Below are 21,901 nucleotides of genomic sequence, written 5' to 3'. Positions count from 1 at the left end.
AGACTTTGTGTCAGTCATACCGTTCTGGGCTCGGTCTCGATTTTCTTTGACTCCCCCTAGTGGTCTGGAGCACTTCCGTTTTCAACACCTTTTGTTTGCTGCATTTCATTCGGGGGTGTCTTCTTTTTTGTTTGCGTCTCACTTTTTGTTTGCTGCATTTCATTCGGGGGTGTCTTCTTTTTTGTTTGCGTCTCTCTTTTTGTTTGCTGCATTTCATTCGGGGGTGTCTTCTTTTTTGTTTGCGTCTCTCTTTTTGTTTGCTGCATTTAATTTGTGCGCGTGTTTTTTGTTTGTTTGCATGTTTTCTCTTTTGCTGCGCATTTGCACCTGTCGGCCACCGTATGTCTCAGATGTGTAAACAGAAAAATGGAATCTTACATTAATTTGAGTTTGACACATAATCATAAAATACTTTTTTAAAATTAAATTTCTTTAATGTTTTGTAGCATTGTCTTTTAAACTATGTGACTTGGGTCAAACGTTTAGGTATTTTTCCACAACCTTACCCTTTTAAACTTGTAAATGTTCAGGCATCTTGAAATTGTACTCTGGGATGAATCAGATTTATAGAGGTATTCTTGACATGTTAGTTATTTTATTTTCTTATTTTTAGACAATATCGCTCAAAAACCAGCATGTTTGCTGGGTTGCCTTAAAATACATTCACAAGTGTGCCTCTGTGACATTCAAAAGTAGCAGACTGACCTCTGAGAAACTTATAAAGTCATGACATAATCATCTGGGCTTCAACAAATTGTTCTAAGCCACAGAGATCTTAGGCATGTAAACATGATTAAATAAAAACTTATCTACAAAATAACTGCCTTAGTATTTATTTTTAAATGATATATTCTATAATTTATTCTCACACTGTAACAACAGACCAGACAACAAAACAGTTTTACTTAAAATTCTTTTAAACAGGCTAGAATATGCCACTCACAATATGGTGGCGACGTTTACGTACGATCCGAGCCTTTACGGAGAATCTACTACTCTTCCGTCTGCGTTTTTTTTGGGATACGCCGATAAAAAATTCAAACATATCCCCCAGATTCCACCCGTTGAATTTTTGGTGGTCAAAAGTCAATTTGGGAGGAAGTAATTCTGGAAGAAAAAAAAAAATTAATTTGCAATTTATTCTATAAAATGTTGGGATACAACACGATTGGAATCAAAAGAGTAAAAACCGCTTTTGATCTTCAAAGTTTCTGATCGGACAATTCACGGGGCATGACAGGAAGAAAAACACAATTGGTTCTTTTGTGAGTCTTGTCTCAACAGCGGTTGGCGGATCTTGCTGTCAGTTGGCTTTCAAACCGCCGCCCTCCTAAACAGTGAACCAATCACGGCTTTTGTTTTGAGTTGTAGTAGGCGGGACTCCGCGCCTCCCAGGGAGCTGTCATCGGCACCAGGTTGCAGACGGTTAGCAATGCTAGCCTCCCTCTCGGTCAGGAATACCATTGGGAAGCTTCAACTTCAGGTAATGCTTCGACTCAGCTGCGTGTTATTACAAAACTAACACGGTTGGGATCTATTTTTTAAAACTGTATTTTTTTTAGTTAGGCGGTTTAGCAACATCTTAGTGTGTTTCAACGACTTGGCGTTAACGTTAGCTAACCTAACAGCATTTAGCAGCTATGCTAGGTAGCAACTTATGCATGTTGAGAGTTCTTTTCTAAATGTTTTTCGATGCCCATTTAAAGAACAATTCATGCGAACAGCTAATTATTACAGAACTACAATTCTTCTGTGTGTTTATTAGCATTTTATTACAAAAGCAAATCTGTTGAGAGAATATAAGAAGCTCAAAGCTCACTGAATAGTTGCATGTCAGCGATGAAAAATGTTTTTAACTCTGTGGGATAACGTTCGCTTTCTTTGTGTGAGTGTTTTGCTGACATGCGACTACCTTTTTATGAAGGTTTAAAAGTGGTGAAACACGCAATTATTGGCGCGCACCTCTGCCTTTGTTGCAACTGTTATACAATACAGGAAGATATTGTATCATAAGTTCATATAAAAAAAATATATAAACAGTTTTTGACCCTGTGAATGACCAGAGTTGTGTTTTGTACCTGACCAACCGTAGAGTGAGCTGTAAGGTGGGATACATTGGAGGGTTTGAAATATTTTGTGTCACCTTACAAAGAATGTGCTGCCTCTTCATTTTCAGATTAGGCATGTTTCATTTTTTTTATATTTTTTTTAGATATATATTCATTTGTTTCTATTTATTTTTTACTGCAATTTGTACTGCACAGCTTGGGTAATATAGTACAGGATTACAGAAGATTACACAGAATGAGAGAACTGATTTTTCTTATCGTTACACTGTCATCCAAGGGTCAAATGTTTGGACTTAATGTTTAATTCGCGATCACAAAGATTGATTGGCGTCCATTTGAGCAATGTATTAAATATAAGTAGGGCAATACTAAGCAGTAAATTTATGCATTAAAGCTGAACTATGTGCAATAAATAATTAGTATTGCTGATATAACTTCTGCAGGCGATTGTAACGTATTGTCAAGTCTGTATGCAGTCATGTTAGTGTAACTATGTATACTTCTCATTTTAAACGGGCGCGGCTGACTGGAGCTTTAGGAAATTGCTCATCCACATCTGAAGATGCATATATTAAATTTGGAAGTTATCTTTTATTTGCATTTGTTATTGCAGGGGGGGGGGGGAGCTCGTTGAGTTATGTTGTTGCTGATAGAAAACAGTTGAACTGCGCAGAGTTCAGCTCAGTCGAAGCAGGAGCAAGAAGAGGGCAGGCAGCAGAGGGATCGCTTTCGGCTTTATTATGCTCAATTTGATCGGCGATTGCCAAGCAAAGCGGTCGGACTCATGGTGAAGAGAAGGAAGACGTGTTCCACCTCCGAAGAGCTCGAAAATGGGTAAAAACGGGGTTGAGATGAGCACTTTATTTAGAGGTCGAATGCAGCGAGGAGCTCCTCTCGTCGTCGTTTCTGCAGGGCGCTAAACTGAAAAGCGCTCGCGTTTTGAATTTAGTTTGATTTTCTGCGATATCATTGCACGTTTAAGGCGAAAGATTCTAGGTAAAACACCCGCGCCAGTCGCCAAACGGCTTCCGTTGCTGATTTCGATGTGTTTCAGTTTGATTAATTTAGAAATTTTGCGTTGTTTTGACGGGACCGAAGAGGGGATTTGAAACAAACAGCGGCGGCCATGTTGAGAGACAGTGACCGTCGTCTTTAGAAGTTAATTTTGCCCGACGCTTCGCTCCTAATTGAACAAATTTCCCTCTGAATGTGTCCCTGGCAGCATGACACTGGGCTCCAGGGAGGGGATCGGTGTCGATAGGAAGCCGAATCCGACCAGAAAGCTCGAAGGCTGCGACGAGGAGGAGAGCGGAGAGCAGGCGAGCGACGAGCGCAGTACAAAGGGAGAGGAGCGAGTGGAAATTCTTAATCCATCAGCCACGGGTCCCAGCTCCGGTCCGGCCCCGGTCCTCCCCGGATCCCCGCCGAACCGGACCGGAGCGGGTTCGAACCAGCAGCCCCAGAGCTCCGCGGAATCCACCCCTCCGTGTCACGACCAGCATCATTTTCTGCGATCGAGCGTCCGACCTCCCAGCAAACGGATACGGAAGGATTCAATCGGATCCACCATCAATGGACACGGCGGGGCAAAATCGAAAGGTACAGCGGCTGATCGGTCCAAATAAAAAAAGTGGGCAGAGGCTGGATTAGCAGGCGGTCTGCTCCCACTTTTAGTCGTGTCGCAGTGTGTGTAGTTTGTTTATCTTTGATGTCTAAAGCTGAGCGTGTTTTTGTTGCTTTTCTAACCCCGAGACACTTGCAGGGTTTAACTCTGGCTGCACTTCTGGCAGCTCCAGCTTAAGTTGCAACATCATTCTATTAAAAAGCAGGAGAGACCAGAACTCACATTTCTATCAGGTTGTTCCCCGACTATTTACAGTCACACTTACCCAGAAACAGACAACAATGGCACCGTTAACACACCTCCATAAAGCTGCAGAAACCATATTGTTTTTTTTTTTTTTTGCAAGAACATGAAAAGAAAAGTACAGCTAAATAAATCAGACTATTTTATGTCGGTAATTGAATTTTCATCTTGGAGAAGCTCTTATTACATTATGCATGTTTATTTAGTAGAAATGCAGTTTATCTTAAAAATAGAACATTACATAATCTTTCTTGTGAAGAAATTTTAGCCAACTGAAGAGTGCGTCCATGTAGGCAGTGCTTGCTCGCCACTGCTTTTTTTTTGTTGTTGCATGAATTACTGCATCAAAAGAGTTGAGGAAGCCCTGGTCGCTTTAGCAGCGACCTTCAGCTCATCTGCATTGCTGGTTCTGTTGTCTCCCATCTTCCTCCTGGATTTCAATGAGGTGGCTGACTATTCAAGCACATGGTTTTTACCTTGTGTGTTGGTACAAATGGCAGTGTACAAAAAGCATTATTTTTTTTTCTTTCAACGATTTTAAAAAAGATGATTACATTTCCGTGGAAACATCCCATCTACTTTTCGATCCACTGATTCAGCCTGTCGCAGCAGTCCATTATTTCAGATTTGATGTTGCCAGTTGTGTGTTTGTATTTCACGTTTCACACAGGTCAACAAAAAGCAGCAGCAATCAGGTGTGTTTTTATTGTGGATACTTTTATGCCTTTGTGAATGATTTAATCAGTCCGACCATCACTGTTGCCAGTAACTATGGTGAAATTCGGTGCAGTAATGCTGGGGCTGAACATCATTTTGGACAATATTACATTTCTTATCATTAATTAACCCACATTTCCTGCACTTGTGTTTTTTTTTTTTTATTGTCACTGTCCCTGAGTTTCAGTATCTCCTTCACTTAGGACAATAAAAATCAATTCCATCTGGGCAAATTTATTGTTTGGCATGTTGAAATTGAATGCATTATACATAAATTATTGATTGAACACTTTAGCTGATTATTAGAGTCAAAATGGAGTCTTTTTTTTTAAGGACAGCCAAGTTTCGGCTACTTTCTGTAGCAAACGTAAGGGTTTCTGTTTGGATCGGATTACTAATAGCTATTTATCAGGCTTCCTTCCTCATGCTAATTAAATTCAGATTTTAGCAATTTGATTTGTGCCAATGAGGACGATTTTTGTCACCAGTAAATATGTGCAGGAAAATCCAGCTTCTGTGCATTTGAGATCCTGGCACTGAGCTGCTGCCATATAGGAAATAGTTCAGAAAAAAGGCAGGTTTGTTTTGGCTCTGGTCATATTTTTCTTTTTAAAAGCAACTCTAAAAGTGTTGGCCCTTCAGATTAAACTGAATTAAATGTTTCGAGTGAGAAGAATTGGTTTGCTTTAACAAGTTTGACTGATGGCTTTCCTCCACTTACTGTTGGTTGAGGAAAAAAGCTGCTATTTTCTTACACGTATTTGTTTGACTTTTCAGCCACAATAATTCTTATTGATCTAGTCGTGCACATCTGTTTTTGAAGAGAGCTATTCTTAGCCGCTGCCTGCTTGCATTCAAACACATTCGCTTTAGGAAATGAACCCCCTTTTCTGCTGAAATCTAGTTTGCGTAACGTCACAGTTCTGAAACTTGAACTGAGATAGTGCGTACTTTAATGACACCTGGCGTTGTGCTCGGGTAAAAATTTGGCCAGTGGAGCCCACCATGCGACGCGGTTGCTTTTGGACCAGTTCACCACAGGCCTGGCAGAGGGGATTGATTGCTTTTCCTGCCTGCTTGCCAGAGCTCAGCCACAGAGATGTGAAGCTCTGCAGGTTGGACGCTGTAATGACAGTCTGTGGCTTAGTGGGCATTCATTTTAACATCCTCCAAATCACCTTCGTCGTGAAAATAGTTGATTTTATGCTTTAAAAGTCAGACAGGCGGCTTAACCTAAATATTCTGGTGTTCTTAAGTTGATCTGCACTTTTCTGTCTTAATACCAATTTAGTTTCGCTCTGTTTCTGTGCATCACAGGGGCAGAAAATGGTTCCTCTTCCCACGGGGCAGTGGGACAATCTGTGGCCAGCTCCACAGGAGGCGTTTCCAAGACGCCTAAGGGGGCCCAGGGGTCTGCTGAGAAAGAGGAGCAAGGTGGGAATCAGAAGAGAGCCCGTCGGCAGTGGGAGTCGTGGAGTGCGGAGGACAAAAACAGCTTCTTCGAGGGGCTCTATGAGGTGAGAACTTGCACCAAGAGGACTTTGCGAATCCCACACGTGATTTCCATTTTATACTCATCGTCGCTCTTCCTGTCCTGCAGCACGGGAAGGATTTCGAGGCAATCCAGAACAACATTGCGATGAAGTACAGAAAGAGGGGAAAGCCAGCCAACATGGTGAAGAACAAAGAGCAGGTCCGCCATTTTTACTACCGCACCTGGCACAAGATCTCCAAACACATCGACTTTGCCAACGGTGAGATTCCCTTTCATCCACAAACGCTGGATCTGACAGGGAGCCGGTCAAATCTGGAGGATGTTTTGTCATCATATCTGACCTGTTATGGCTGCTGGAGCCATTCAATTGGAGCTGTTTGTCACTTGGACGCAATGTTGTTACATTCAGCAAGAGAACAAGGGCGAGGTCGAGTTTCCTGATTTCTGCTTGGGGGGTCCTCAATGTTTATGAGTGGGGAACCTGCATTTTATTTTAATGAGACCTTTTACAGCACATAAATTAAACATAAATCCATTTAACATCTTCTGAATGGCATTTATTCTCTTTGGCAAGACTTCCCTTTAAGCACAAGATAAAGAGGTTTAGCAGATAAGGCTGAAGTCATGTCCTCTCTGTGTTATGGCTGGGTTATCTTTGCGTAGCATACGCAGTCCCAGTCGCTTCACACATGTGACATGTGTACCCTGTTTTCTTTTCAGTTTACTCCCGTGTTTTGAAAAAATCGTCCCAAGAGCTGTACGGCCTCATCTGCTACGCTGAGCTGCGCAAAAAAGTCGGAGGACGTAAGTGGAAACCGTTCTTCATGTTACAGCGCCTTGCAAAAGTATCTGCAACTCTTCAGCTGTTTCACGTTGACTTCAGTTAATTTTGATTGATTATGTAATAGACCAACACAAAGCAGCACCTGAGTGTGAGGTGGAAGGAAAAGGAAACAATAACATCTGTATCTACTGTCGGCCCCCGTACTATGATACTCCTGAATAAAATCTGCTGCAAGCTGTCGCTTTTAGCAGGCGCCTAATTAATAAATAGATTTTGCCTAAATTAGTCTCATATTCAATCTAGCAGCATGGAAAGAGTGTGGAAGTACTGCAAACCAAGGACAGTACTAATCAGAGAAATAAGAAGTGATTCCTTTAACAGACTAAAGGGGGGGAGCAACAGTGGTAAAAATCTCCTTTTAATTTACCCGGTAATTTAGACAGCCAACAGGCTAGCGACATAAAGAGCTAACGCTACGTTCACACAGCAGGTCTTGATGCGCAATTCCAATTTTTTGCAAAAAATCAGACTTTTTCTTTTGCATGTTTGTTCATACTACTACTGAATAATGCGACCACAATCAGACTTTACAGATTGTGACTCCAAAACAACTCGCATGCACAAAAAACGAAGGTTACACAGCAGCACACTGTTTACACAAATAAAAGTACAGAAGAAGCTGTCTATGGATCGATTTTATTCAGAGCTGACTGTTTGGTCACAAAATCATAAGAAGACGAAGGAAGCTAATAGAAAGGAACCACAACTGATTGTGAACGCCTTTTGTGGAGCATTGACTGCAACTTCTGTAGAGAAGTCTGGTTGGATTCGTAGTCAAACTGGTGGGATTGGCAAGTGACACTGACTACTTTCATTATTTAATTTTAGGCATTATTTTATATCCAGGTTTATTGTGTCTGGCTTCTTCCGTGTCAGTGAGGCAAAAGTTGGGTCAAACTTTTGAAAACAATCGCGTACTTGTCTGATTTAAAACCACATGTGGAAGTATTACCAATAGGATTTTTGGGGGGCGAAAAGATACAAATTGGGTCAATTTTGGGTCGCACATTCCTGCTGTGTAAAACGTTGCCTAAAAGTTCTTAGACAGAAGCTCTTGCTTGTCCATGCACTGCTCTAGAAAACGATGGGGAGCCAGTGTTACTGGAAAAGCAACAGTCACCAATGTCTTTAGGACTTAGTCAGGAAACACGCTCAAGTTTTCTGAACAACCATGGATTATTACATAAAATTATGCTCTACGTTGTGTTGGTCTATCACATAAAATCCCAATAAAATCAGGGGATGTGTTTGTTAGATTCATTAGGCTGGGACACGAGGGATGGGATTAAATCTGTCACGTGGGACTACCACGCCTCTGGGACGATGACATAACTAGCTCTCTGGTTTGTTGTTTTGCATTTGACAGTGATGGATGAGAAGAACGTGGCAAAGCTGAATGAACTCATCCAGCAGGGGTAAGGATTCATCAAGACAATTGACAAGTAGTTAAATTAACTTTTACAAAAAAAGCCCCCCCAAAAAACAAAACAACAATTTCTGTTTATGTAGAGCCACCACCGTGCGCTCCAAGGGGAGAAACCTCCGAATCAAAGCCCCCATGTGTCGAGCACTGAAGAAACTCTGCGATCCAGACGGTGAGCATGCAAACGCCAAACATGCCAAACGTCATCAAAAGGTGGTTTATAAGAATAGTTAGAACAATCATTCAAAATGAAAAATAAAAACAGAACTCCCACTACAATTTTTGTCTACATGACACCAGATGGATGAAATACTAGTAATTGTCTGGCCGCTCTCATTCTCCAGGTGTATAAAAAGTTGTGTTCGTTTCTGCCACTCGTTCCTGTTTCTGCAGGGGTGAGCGATGAAGAAGATCAGAAGCCGGTTCGTCTCCCTCTGAAGGTGGCAGTGGAGCTTCAACCTCGCAGTAACCACTCCTGGGCCCGTGTTCAGAGCTTAGCCTACAATCCCCGCCTCAGGTAGGAGGTGTTAAAAAAATACATATTATCCTAAAGTTTATATAAATCAATATGTTACATCTAGAGTCACGTTGCCCCGCTACTATTTAATTCTCATTTCTGTAATTCGTAATGAGAGAAAGGTAACATGACTGGTGTCGTTTACTTAAACGTTTCTGTTTAAATTTTCCAGCTGAGAAGTTCAGTGATTCATCACCCTTTTTTTTTTTTTCTTTTTTCTTTTGAAAAGGAAGCGGTTTGATTTCCTGTTTGAATATTTCCACCTAGTTTTTCAGATGTTCCCTGACTGCAGCTGTAGCACGCTTCTGAGGTTACAGTAACACTCGTCTCCATTTAGATATTTGCGTACAGTAATCATAGGCATGTTTGCCTCATTGTTTAATGATTTAATAGAACAATTTTTCTACAATTATTCCAACCCATTCAATAAATTTCAATATTATTGAAAAACATATTTATTTTTGGAACTTTGTGGTTCACGTAAGACACATTATATAGATTAGTTGCACACAGATGGATATTTTCTTTTATTTCTGTTAATTGTGATGTGATATTCCAATTTTAAATGTCATGTTTTCATTAAATATGTCAATTAATATTCCACTTCCTACTAACCAAAGGCGACTCTAAACAGGTGGGTTTTTAGCCTTGATTTAAAGAAACTCAGTGTTTCAGGATCTTTGCAAGTTTATCCAGATTTGTGGGTCGTAGAAACTGAATGCCGCTTCCTCATGTTTGGTGAAATTATTAATAACTTATTATTATTAAATGTAAATACAATTGATAGACACCCTTGTTTTATTTCCGATCAAAAAGAAACTTGTTGGTTGAATGAAAATAATTTGAAACGTAAATCTGCCAGAGGTCTGAATGACTTTGGGATCGACTGTGTCATGTGTGTAAAAATCTATTATGTAAAAGAGGCTTTCTTTATTGCATCAACTGGAAAACCACCAGCTAAATGTTTTGTTTTGTCTTTTCCAACACAGGATGGTGGTGGAACTCCACAGGAAAGTCTCCTGCCTCATCGAGTATCTCAAACAGAAGTGGGCGTACCAAGACCAGCGAATTGTATCCTAGAAAATACTGTCACTGTTTGCACTCCATTTTGGAGGCTGGTCATGAAAAGCCTGCTTCCACCATGACGGCTTTGCCTCAACGCGCTAAAGATCCCAGAGTTGGTTTTTAATCTGTGGTGCCGTTTGTTGTCCTTAACGCCGATTCTCCAGCTGAAGAGTCTCATGGAGAGGGAGGCTCTAGAGGGCAGCAGCAGCAGCCTGGACTCCCCCAGCAAAGCTCATCAGCAGGAGCTCACTCTGTTTCCTGCCGAGAGCAGCACCCTGACCATGCTGCCTGGCGTGGCTCGGGTGGTCCACTCCAAGGCCTCTTGCACCGTCCATTGGTTAGAGAGCGGCAAGAGCCGACCCAATGCCAAGGAGCTGCCAGCGGTCCAGATCCTGGGCATCCAAAGTGCTCCGCCTCTGCGGAGTGGCAGCAAATCGGGACGGGGAGGTTCCACTGCTGCCGCTGTCAACGCTTCAGCGGCCATCCAAGCTGACGGCCGCCGGACTGAGCCCCCCAACCCCGAACCATCTCCGGACGGTTCCGGAAAGGTAGAGGAGAAGAAACCTCTGTTTGTTTCTGTCTCCTGTCAGCAGACAGAAGAGGGCAATGGGACGGGTTCTACAGAGACTGGCCTGGAGGTCAACGGTGGTGCAGAAACCCAATCAGAGCAGTGCAAAGAGGAGCAGCAGTCGGGCGGCTCTTCAGATTTAACCCAGGCTCCGTCAGCGAAACCTGCGGTGACCAGCTTAGAGGAGAATGCGTCGCAGGGTGCTGCACCGCCGGCTAAAGAACGCAGCGTGGAACAGATCAGAGATGAGGGCTGGAGCGCCCGCGACGCCGAGAACGTCACCCTGGCCGAGCTCTATCTGATGTTCGGGAAGCCGGGGAAGCTGCAGCTGGAGTACGAGTGGCAGCCGGCCGCAGTTCCTTCCAGCAACCAGGAGAACGGGCAAGCGCCAGAGACGCCCAAACCCAACAGGACACACAGGGTTCTACGCTGCCTGCTGAAGCTGGTTTCCACCGAGATCAACCCTAAACCTCTGGTAAGGATCCAAACATGCAACAACCTTTATACATTATAGTTAGTGTTTGTATTTAAGGTTAAAGTTAATCAGATGTTTTCTAGACAGAAGTGTGTGTGGCCTTACTAACAGCAAAGAGTTGAGGTGCTGGAGATGCAGGGATAAAAGGTTGGATGTAGAATGATTTAAAAGAGGAAATTGGATCAACCTTAAAAACAAAGTTTAGGGTAACAGTACTGAGCACAACTATGGCCATCTCAATCTTAATTAATTTGATTTCTTTCATTTCATCACAAAGTATTTATTCATGCTTCAGGATTTCAAGACCACCAACACAAGAGTTAGTGCTATTGTGGAGCACTAACTCTTAAAACTCTTAAAATTTTAAAGGTTTAACACAAACCAGAAAAGTTTATGTTGTTAATGATCTTATACCTTGTCCACACGCAGCCAGGTCTTTAAAAACACTAATATCTTCACCGCATTCTTTAAAAAATATATTGTACACACAGGATTGGTTTCAGAAGTTTTCATCCACATGAATCTGCACAAATCTGCCCCTGAGCGTTTCTTTAACCATGCCAAACCCATAGGGGGCAGTGTAGCACAAAGCTAAAGAATGTCAGCCAATCAGATTGCTTCAAAGCACCACTACTTCCTGTTAGGAATTAAACATGGCTCCAAGAGAGCCATTTGTATGGAAAGACATATATGTTGAACTACTTTTGAATAGAGTATTAGAATGTAAAGTTAATAAAACACAAGTAAGTATGTGGATATATTGACACATTGTTTGTCGCAGGCACCCTAAATTTTCCCATGTACACACAAACACAAATATAGAGTTTTCTCAAATCTCCACTTCAGTCAGAGTTTGTATAAATAATCGTTTTTAGTGATATTAAACTGAGTTTCCATGTGGATGAAAGGCCAACGTGAATAAAAATGCCTTAGTTTTCCCAGATACGTGTGTGGAGTAGAACACCTAAATTGGTAATAACATTTAGTATTGATTTGCATTTTTGATCCGCAGGCTCCAGAGGTGTGCTCCACCGCCACGTCTCCTCTTAAGGCTGGTCCGGATGAGCAGAACCAGACGCTAACGTCTCCAGGGAAGAGTCCGGTCGCAGGCGTCCGCAGCCCCAGCTTCGGCCGGCAGCAGGCGTCCGTTCGGGGCGCCAGGACCCACCCGCCAAACGCAGCTGCTGCCTCTGGTATTTCTGACTTTTGTGGCACCAATATGCCAACTATATCTGGAGCCGACTAGGAACTTAACAGTTGTCGGAGACAGGAAGCACACTTACTCACAATGTTTTGTTTCCTCACCTCCCCAGGTGGGCGGAACCTGCCTCGGTCTCTGCTGGGATCGCCTGGCGACGGCGAGGGCAGCGTGTTCGCCGTTCCCACCACGCTGCCCCCCAACAGCTCGCGGCACAGCCGGATGTTCTCCCCCAACAAGGAGGCCCAGCTAGCCTTCAGGCAGCAGCTGGACTCCATCAGCGTAAGAGCGAGCAACGCATCACTTCGACATCCCGTTATATGATGTCTTCATTCGTTCTCTACGCCCAATACCGACCCGGGTGATCTTTTCTTCCAGATGCAGTCAGATCTTTTTCTTTCCAGACAGAGAAAACCTCGGAATAGACAGTTTCGGAAACCTCTCGTAGTTCAGGTATTGATGGAAAGACCAGCTCAATATTTCTGCATAAATCAGTAAAAATGAGCCTGATTGGTCACTTAAAATCTTAATTTTGTGCATTTTTTGTGGTTCACAGCGAACCCTTCTGCCCAGGACGACAGGAGACACTCCTCAGCACGTCTGCTCCTTCTCCATTCTCTCCAACTCCTCTGCTACTGGTACTTCAGACACGTTTTTCCTCATAGTGATCTATGTTTGTAATTATATTTCCAGTTCTTGGACGTTGATGGGTAAAACTGCATATTTTTTACATCGCAGTTAAATAAATGGCTCGATTTCCTCTTTTACTACAACAACTTTAAGTGCTTGCTCGGTCACTTCCTGTTTCCTCCCCAGGAACCGGATCCTTCCGGCCAATCAACACTCGCCTGGCTCCGTCCTCCCGCCCTCCCGTGACCAAAACTTCACCTTCTGCGTCCACCTCAGCAGCACCCAGCCAGCTCTCCAGTACAAATTTTCATTCAACAATTTATTTCACAGCATGACTTCCTTATCTCTCTCTCCCCCCCCCCCCCCCCCCCCCCCATTTTGGGGTTGTATTGCTGAGTCTTGACACTACTTGCAGTTCCCACTCATATCCTCATGCTAATGCTGAAATGTGGTGCACTCTGTATTCCTGATAGACGCTCTCTCGGGTGCCATCGACCTGGCAGCGAAGTCCGCAGGCATCATCCCGGGCAGCCCCTGCCGGGACTTGGATTCTCTGGCTGTCAACGCTGCCGTCCTCACAGCAACGCCCATTGTTGATGCTGCACCAGACACTCAGCTCCTCCAGCAAAATGTCCCAGTGGTACGTAGCGAGCACCATCCAGTTGATCTCATTAAAGAACTGATGCAATAAATGTGCAGACAGGTGCAAAGGTGTTTATAGGTTAATGTCAAGTCATGATAAATACTCTTCAGGGTTAAAATTATGGAACTGAAGAATTTTGCACATATGAAGAATCTTTAATACTTTCAATCTCTGCTTGTTGTTTGCTTGATAAATATCCTAATATAATATTTCTTTTGCAGCGATTAGAGCACTTTTTATGTAGAAGATTGTCTCTCTTCCCTTGTATCCTATCTCACTTCCTTCTTTCCTAGATCCTGACGTTCTTTCATTTCTCCCTTCTCTTTGTGCCCTACGTCCTGACCTTTGTTTATTGTTTATTTACTGTTTCATACAAGTTCTGGATTTAAATGAGACCCTTTGTAGAAATGTCTTAACTTTTAATTAATTGTGAACTTGAGTATTTTTTGCTCATCCTACATATATGTGGTTAGGATAATACGCCCATCCCTCAGTCCGTCCAACCTGAAGACTAGAAATTGCGTCAGTAGCAGTTTCTTTTTGTATTTTAAAAATAATAAATTATAAATTCACTTTGGAGTCTTTTTACATGAAAAATGTGTCACAGTCTTGACTGGGGGTTTGAAACACTCACTCATACAGTTCAGCTGTTGATCTGTTGAGACCCGCCATAGAAACTCCTGCTCCACGATGTTTCATCTGGTGTGTTTTTATCACGTGACTGAATGATGACGCTCATCGTTTCCACAGAATGGTCTGCCGCCTCCGTCTCCTGGCGGGGCAGGCAGCGGGGACTCCCTCCTCTCCCCACCCAGCGTCGCCTCGCTCCTCGACATCTCTCTGCCCGGCCCCCCTGAAGAGGCCCTCACCCCTGGGGAGCCCCAAACACACATCAGCGACTCCATAATCGAGCTCGCCATTAACTCAACAAACTACGGTGCGTGTCGTTCAGACTCCCACATGCCGACTCTTTAAAAATAATTTACAGCAGAAGAGAGAACCATCAGAGTTCTGTGATAAAATCTGAGGAATCTTTCCTGCTGTTGGTTTTCCCCCCTTTTATTTGGCTTGGTATTGATGTGGTAATAAAAACATATCGTGTATTCTTGCAGGTGAAGAGGCTGCTCTCTCTCCAGCCAAGCTGGGTAACGGTGACCCCTCCAAGCTGTTGGCCTCGTCTCCCTCAGTCATCCCGTCCAGGGGCTGGATCCCGTCGCCCAGCCACGACCCCCAGTGGTACCCCAGCGACTCTTCAGACTCCACGCTGGGCTGCCTCCTATGTAAGCCTGTCTGCTCATAGTTTATAGTTCATATATAAATTATTCCTTTTTAAAAAGCCTTTTGTGTTTCCACAAGGTTAGAAACGTGTCAGTTAAATCTAACATGCTGTAAAATCAGAACAACAATTTGAATTTAATTTTAAAAAAGCTCTTTGCTTTCAGGTATTTATGCTTTAACATAGACAGAATCTCAGCTGCGATGGCCAAAGATGAAAAGAAAAACATTTTTGTTCCTCATATTTGCTGCTCTGAATATTCACTAGCCCCCCTGCTTTACTTTTCTTTTTCCTCTTCCAGCCAGCATGGTTTCCCCTGATAAGAGCAGGCGGACCACCCTCACCCCCTCTGGCCCCTCAAGCGGCACCGCTTTGCTCGGTCCTAGTCTCCTGGACTGCAACTCCCATGACTCCTTTCAGTCCCGTGGCCTTCCAGACGTGGCAGAGGTAAAAAAAAAAAATTTAAATAAAAATCTTCCTCATCTCATTTTAACTGAGGATGAGGAATCATTCCCCAAGCCGTCTCCTCACATCTCGGTGTGAACAAAGGTGGTGACAACCGGCAGAAGGAGTATTGTAAACTGTTGGTGAATGTGACTCATCACTTATGATTTAACCAGTGCTTTAGGCACTTTTTACCATCTAAATATTAATCTAAAAAAAAATCAGTGGATTTACCCCTACACTCTATTGATGCTAAGGCAAGCAGAACGGGGTGAGCTTTAAACATTTTGATGTTAAAAGTATGTCTTTAGATGGAGATGCACTTTTGCTACAGTTGATCAAATGTAAAGTAATGCCGGGGCGTGCTGTGGTGGCACAGGGGGTTAGCACGCCCCACGTTTGGAGGCCTTAGTCCTCGACGCGGACGTCGCGGGTTCGACTCCCGGTCCCGACGACCTTTACTGCATGTCTTCCCCCCTCTCCTCACCCTCCTTCCTGTCTGCCTACTGTACAAAAAATACGAGCCACTAGCGCCGCTCTTCGGAAAAAAAAAAAGAAACAGTAAAGTAATGCCATGTCATTGCATTTTAGGCAATAAATGTCTATTTTCTTATTTAAAAAGGAATTGAATTGTTCATGTGTACTTTTTATGTATTTCTAGGATTGTGGCTAGATGAAAAATCTGCAGAATGTGCCGATTTTTTAATCTAATTGTCAGAATAATCGATTACTAATGTAATCGTAATTTGTGGAAGTAGAACTCAAAATGATTTTCCAGGACTCTTTTTCTTTCTTTTTTTTATGGTTGTGATTGCAGATGGACACTCAGCTTGCCTGCATGATGAGCGAGAGCAGCGTGGATTACATTGCTCGCTTCAATGACCTGGCTCAGGAGCTGGCCGTCACCGAGCCCTCCATACCTCCTCCGTGATGAACAGAGCCATCTGGAGGACGCACGACTGTCCCTCCGCCTCGGATTGCCGTGGAGACAGCCTGAAAGCCCCCTCAAAGCCATCCCTGCCCTGGAGTATAAGTGCAATAATAACAGAGAAACCTGAACTCTGGTTTCCTCTGAACTGTTCTTTAAGGTAAAAGGAAAGAAAAAAGGAAAGAAAGAAAAACACACCCTTTAAAATCATATACACTTTAGATGAATCACCGTGTTTACAAAGCACAGCCTCATCTTCTAGAAGAATACTATGCCATGTCCGAACAAAACTATTTCCACCAGTCTCTCTCACCTGCCTCCGTATGTCTCGTGTGTTTCTCTACTCTTACATCGACCCCCGAAAATGTGGAAATCCATCAAAATGTGCAGGAGCCCAACCTGAAGTGTGGTTTATTTCTTTCTTTCTAACATCTAGCAGTGAGTCATAGGTTGAACACGATGAGGTACTCGCTCTAATTAAGTTGTAGACGTGTAGCACAAACCAGCAACGGCGTCCGTCGTTGAGCTCTGCATTTTGCCCGTTCTTCATATCAGTTCAAGTTTTCTCGCTCTGTTTGAACCTGGCTTCATTTCTTACAGTCGCTCACCGAATGGCAGCTTGTTAATTAGGTGATATTTTTGTAGCTTGCCGGCTTGGAATCAGATGAGATGAGCTACTTTGTCAGTATTTTGCAGATCACAATAAAAAAAACAACTAAATGTTCAAATAGCAGTGTCAGTTGTCAGATGGTTTGCTGTTGGAACAAAGCTGAAAAGACAAATTTCAGCTTTTTATTTTATTTTTTTACATTTCATTAGCTGGCGCTTTATTTTATACGAATTGTGCAGGTTTTGTATGCTTTTTCCGATATGGACGCACCTGGACTATTGAGATTATCTACTTCTGTGGTGCTTCTCTTCCCCCCCCCCCCCAGCGTAAAAGCAAACAGTCAGAAGAATGTAACTGGATCAAACACTAAAGCCATAGTAGATTCTTAACTTAATTTAAGGTTTTCCCCCCCTTTTTCCCTGAAGGTTAATTCCCCTTTGACTGTTACTAAATTATACTAAAACACTATAGCTAAAATCAACAAGATTGACTTCTGAACTTGTTTGTATTTTGACATCATGTCACTCTAATTAAGATAACAGGTTCCTCTTTATCCATGCAGTGTTTTATAACATGCATCTTGCTGTGAGCCCACAGTTGGTGCATTCAGGGTTCATATTTGCGGACATCTTCTGCGCGGCATCATACGTTAAGAGTACAAACTGCAGGACGGCTTTTTTTTTTTCACTCCACAAAAGTAATTTGAAGACGTTTCTTTTAGCGCCTCAGTGGCTTTGACTTCACATTGTGGAAGCTCTGCGATGTGGAGGACATCAAAAATTAGCTTCATTTTGTGACACTCTATATATGTATAAGGAATAAATGGCAGGTTTTGTATTTTAATCTGGAACGTTTTGTCTTTTTCTGTTGAAGGATTTGTACAAATGTTAATTCCAATATTCTCTGCGCCTGTGTAACATAATGAAAAAAATGATATTTGGACTATTTATTAACATTTCTTAAAGTGTTTTTCTCTGTTTAACTTAATATTAAGGTGTCATCTTAAAAGGATAAACCTGTTTTAAGTTTTGTAAGAGCTGTTTTTATTCAGTGTATAAAGATAGATGCAACATCTGCTTGTCGTTTCTTGTGCTAATTGTCCCAGTCGTGGGATGTTAATGGCAGTTTCAAGTGTTTCAACTTTTTCACTGATCCATAGATCTGCCGTAAATACTAAAACACCTTTGATTTAGGTGAACTTTAAGATGTAAAAACGTTCATTTACCTACAAGCCTTTCTCACCACACCAATTCAAATTTGCAGTAATAAATAGTTGTATGACTAGCATGTTTTCCCCATAGATCTGTGCGCCCACACCTCCAAATTGTATGCACATTGGAAGATAACAGTAAGTCAACAGAAATGTACTGAATGCAGGAGGCTGAAAAATGCATTATTGTGGTTAAACAGGAAATGGAGATAAACAGTGTTTCCCTTAAGGAGAAAATGTCTGAAAAGCACAGAGTATGACTTTTGTTTAAAACGAATCCCTGAAAGATGGGGTCAGAACCAAAACATGGAGGATTTTTATCCATTGTGATCAGATTATTTAGTCATTTAACAAAACTGCAAGCAGTTGATATCACATCACCTCCTGTTTAATTTGGCCTCTAATACTTCTGTTTATGATAAATAATGATGTGGCATTTACAAATGACATTGAAACAGATTTCTGGTCATACTTAGACATCATTTCTAGCAGGAAGCAGCCGGCCTCACCTGATCAGTTCCAGAACATTTTAACAGTAATCCCACAATATGCAAAAAACACGCTGGTTTCTGCGAGACCCGGAACCGGGTCCAGCAGTGTGAAGAATTACCAAAGAGCTCACTCTGTCCACTTTAAATCCGTTTGACCTCGAGCGTCCAGAGTCCCAGTTTGGCCCGACTCACTCGTACGTAATCCCTTTTAGCTGCTGCGTCACTCGTCTTTGTGTTTCTGCTCTTTGCGAGCCCGCGACCCCATGAGTTTGAAGAAGAGCGTGGGCCACAGTGTACGGAGATAGATGGCCACGGTGGGCAGGGGTCCGGCCAAAACCACGTCTTTGCTCTTCAGACGGACGGCCTTCAGAACCGCGTGTGCCACATCTCTGGGGTCCCAACCCGACGCCGTGGTTTTATCCACAACTGGATGAGTTGTAAAGCATGTTGATACAGAAAAACAGTTCAGATACTTTCATTAAGTCATTTGACAGCTGCTCTATATTTTTAAATCTATTCCTCCGGTCAATAAGGCAGTGGTTGCTCTTTGAAAGCCTCACCTCCATACATGGATCCATCTCCAGTTACAGCGTTGACCGACAGGTTGGTTCTGATGTACCCGGGGCTGATCACCGTTACTGGGATACCCAGGTGTCCCATCTCTGCCCGCAGGCAGTCAAAGTAGGCCTGAGTGGCATGCTTAGATGCTGCATCTGGTCATATAATTTAAGAAAAAGACAGATATTGGTGATTTTTTTTACATAACATTGTCCAGAAGGAGGAAAACTAAAAATGCTTACAAGCAGATCTGTAAGGAATGCCTATCTTTCCCTGGACGCTGCTGATGACAACGATGTGGCCGCTGCACCTCTGAACCATGGAGGGCAGGAGAGCTGCAAAGACAACAATAGTGCTTCATGTGGACAAAGTTTTCTTCAGCTTCTTACTCTTAAAGAGTTTGCTTTCAAACTGGGTTTAGGTTCTAGAAAGTATCGACTGAGCAAAGGATAAATATGAATACAAGTCACACTTTTCCAATTTTTTGTTCTACAGGAATATTTTTTTTAAAAATCACAAATTGCTCTTCCATTTCACAATTACATCCTACTTTGTGTTCATCTAGCAAATAAACATCCCCAAAATAATTAGTGTATTAAAAGTTAGTGGTATGAATCCTTTTGCAGAAAAAAATTTATCTAATTGCTTCCATATTCAGTCTGATATCAAAATGCAAGCTGTAAAAATTAAATGGATTTTAGGTGATCCACTCAAACTCATTACCAACCTTGAGTGAGAGAAATGGGACCAAAGTAATTGGTTTCCATAACATCTCTTTGAACAGACATGTGGGTGTCCAGTATGTTGCCACGGTAACTGATTCCTGCATTATTAATGAGGACGTCTACATGTCCATAACATTTTAGGATCTCCTTGGCAGCTTTTCCCACAGAGTCTGCTTTGGCCAGGTCGAAGACAACAGTGCTGGGAGCGAAAGTCTGCCAAGATGAACAAAACGAAGATGGTAAATCAAACTGTTCCCCTCTAGATTAGAGAATTTTGCCCTCTCTCACTAAAACGACAGTACAAACTTTAAAAATAATTATACCAGTTTGCCTTTTTATGTGGACGTCTGCCTACCTGGCGCTGACCGTCTGCTGAGTTTCCCCTAAGCTCCTGCACCACCTCTTGCAGGCGAGCTGCGTCTCTTCCACACAGCACAAGCCGAGCGCCTGCAGTGTGGAAGACTCGTGCGCACTCTACACCATAACAAAAAAGTTAGCTATTGTTAGGAGACTTTGTCCTGATCACCTAAAGTAAAAATGAATGAAAGGCTGACCTCTTCCAAGCCCAGAACTGGCTCCTGTGATGACCACGACCGCACCCTGGACGGATGCTCCCCGTCTGAGGCGGAGAAGCATCTGGAACAGCAGCAACACTCCCACACTTGCTATAACCAGAGGAAGCACTGCTCCTCCCATGGTGCACTTTGTCTGACGATAACCCTTCCTGTTGGTAAATTAATGCATTTAATCTATTTGAACTGAAAGTGCAGTAACCAGCAAAGAAATGCCTCAAAGTGCTAAAGTGCTGTACAGAAGTCGACAAATTTCTAATAAGACATGCATACATAATTTCACTGGTTAAAAAGAACTTCAACCCAATCCTCTACAATATAATCTGAGTACCTTATTGGGCATAAACATAAAGTTGCTATTCAGGGGAAAATCTCTGCCCTGAAGCATTACTTCATCCATCTTTAGGAGATGCTCTGCCTGCAGCTGGGCATTTTTAGGCATCCAGAAACATTCTTTTCTGTGATGCAAAGCAGTAATTACAACACTCACACCCTTGGAAGTAACCATGCTTTGTGGGAGAAGAATGATTTCAACCACCACCCGCTTTTTAAGGAAACCATATTCTGCTTCTAATTCAATCAGGGTAAAAATTTTAAAAAAAAAGAAGATATATGCTGCTCTGTCCTCATTAACACCCCTCCGCCCCCTCTGAGCCATTTAAAGGACAATTAAAAATGATGCAAATACAGTACTTTGTTACAAAGTACTGTATTGTTCAGTACAAAGCTAAAACAAAGTGAAGATGAGGGTCACTTTGCAACTCAAGGCAAATTGCCTCAAGAAAAACTGAAGCAGTAAAGTTTATGCAAAATAAGATTTCTGACTTAGCGCCTCGAGAGGCTGATTTGACTAATAATAATAATGATAAACACAACTTAATGTATAGTACTTCACATTTGAGACACAGTTTTGCAAGATGTAAACAGATGGACATGACTAAGAAAGCAATTTCAAAACATGAATCAGAAAATGTCTTCCCTCTAAAAGGTGTCTGACTCGTCACTGGAAAAGGAAGAGCAAAAGACCTTTAGTCTATCAACGGCAGCAGTGGCGATCATGTTTTTGTTGTTAATTATGTTAACATGCTGAAATGTATAGCAGGCTTTTCATTACATGGTGACAGTGGCATGTACTACTCTAATGAACCCACACATGTCAATTTATCTCTACAGAGTAAAACAGTAACACTAACTTTAGCTATAATCAATGCTGCAAATAAGCTTGACAACAGTCGATAGCTTGTCAGCTTAGACTTAGTCAGAAACTCACCTGGATTGATTTCGAGGGCTACAGAGCGCGAGGTGTGTGCGAGTAAAACGGATCACTTCCTGTTTGGTTGAAAACAATCCGCATGTTTCTCCACGGGCCTGATCGGTCTGCGCACAGCTGCCGCGCAGGATCGTGGGAAGGGTAGTTTCACGTCACTGACATTTATGAAGAATTTATTCGATGCAAGGGAGCTTTTTGTTGTTGTTGTTGTAGTTTAAAACAAATCGTTTGTTTATCTTATTCGTCTGTTGGTGGATTAGCTGCCCACAAAGACCAATTAATGTTTTGCATGGTTGGAACAGGCTG

General features: G+C 42.5%; 2 protein-coding genes across 3 annotated transcripts; one reads left to right on the top strand and one right to left on the bottom strand.

The window, feature by feature from the left end:
* The first annotated feature begins 1,339 nt into the window (after positions 1-1,339).
* On the top strand, positions 1,340-16,862 carry cramp1 (cramped chromatin regulator 1). 2 transcript variants are annotated; one of them, XM_028042326.1, is made up of 20 exons: positions 1,340-1,483; positions 3,292-3,668; positions 5,971-6,170; positions 6,254-6,407; positions 6,869-6,952; positions 8,359-8,407; positions 8,502-8,587; positions 8,809-8,932; positions 9,922-10,003; positions 10,162-11,040; positions 12,053-12,233; positions 12,354-12,520; positions 12,617-12,691; positions 12,795-12,876; positions 13,055-13,165; positions 13,342-13,508; positions 14,262-14,448; positions 14,624-14,791; positions 15,089-15,234; positions 16,049-16,862. In XM_028042326.1, the coding sequence occupies exons 2-20, from the start codon at positions 3,293-3,295 to the stop codon at positions 16,160-16,162; spliced, it is 3,432 nt and encodes a 1,143-aa protein (XP_027898127.1). In that variant the 5' UTR covers positions 1,340-1,483; position 3,292; the 3' UTR covers positions 16,163-16,862. The 2 variants fall into 2 exon arrangements, with proteins under 2 accessions (XP_027898127.1, XP_027898126.1); XM_028042325.1 differs by lacking the exon at positions 1,340-1,483 and adding an exon at positions 2,743-2,903.
* A 766-nt stretch (positions 16,863-17,628) lies between these two features.
* On the bottom strand, positions 17,629-21,723 carry dhrs7b (dehydrogenase/reductase (SDR family) member 7B). The gene is made up of 7 exons (XM_028042327.1): positions 21,596-21,723; positions 20,308-20,477; positions 20,109-20,227; positions 19,756-19,966; positions 19,271-19,363; positions 19,031-19,183; positions 17,629-18,896 (listed from the first exon to the last, which is right to left on the bottom strand). The coding sequence occupies exons 2-7, from the start codon at positions 20,447-20,449 to the stop codon at positions 18,691-18,693; spliced, it is 924 nt and encodes a 307-aa protein (XP_027898128.1). The 5' UTR covers positions 20,450-20,477; positions 21,596-21,723; the 3' UTR covers positions 17,629-18,690.
* Positions 21,724-21,901: the final 178 nt, after the last annotated feature.

This window comes from Xiphophorus couchianus, chromosome 16, assembly GCF_001444195.1.
Source record: "Xiphophorus couchianus chromosome 16, X_couchianus-1.0, whole genome shotgun sequence".
Taxonomy (NCBI): Eukaryota; Metazoa; Chordata; class Actinopteri; order Cyprinodontiformes; family Poeciliidae; genus Xiphophorus; species Xiphophorus couchianus.
The sequence above is the reverse complement of the archived record's forward strand: the minus strand, read 5'-3'. Positions and strand labels throughout refer to the sequence as shown.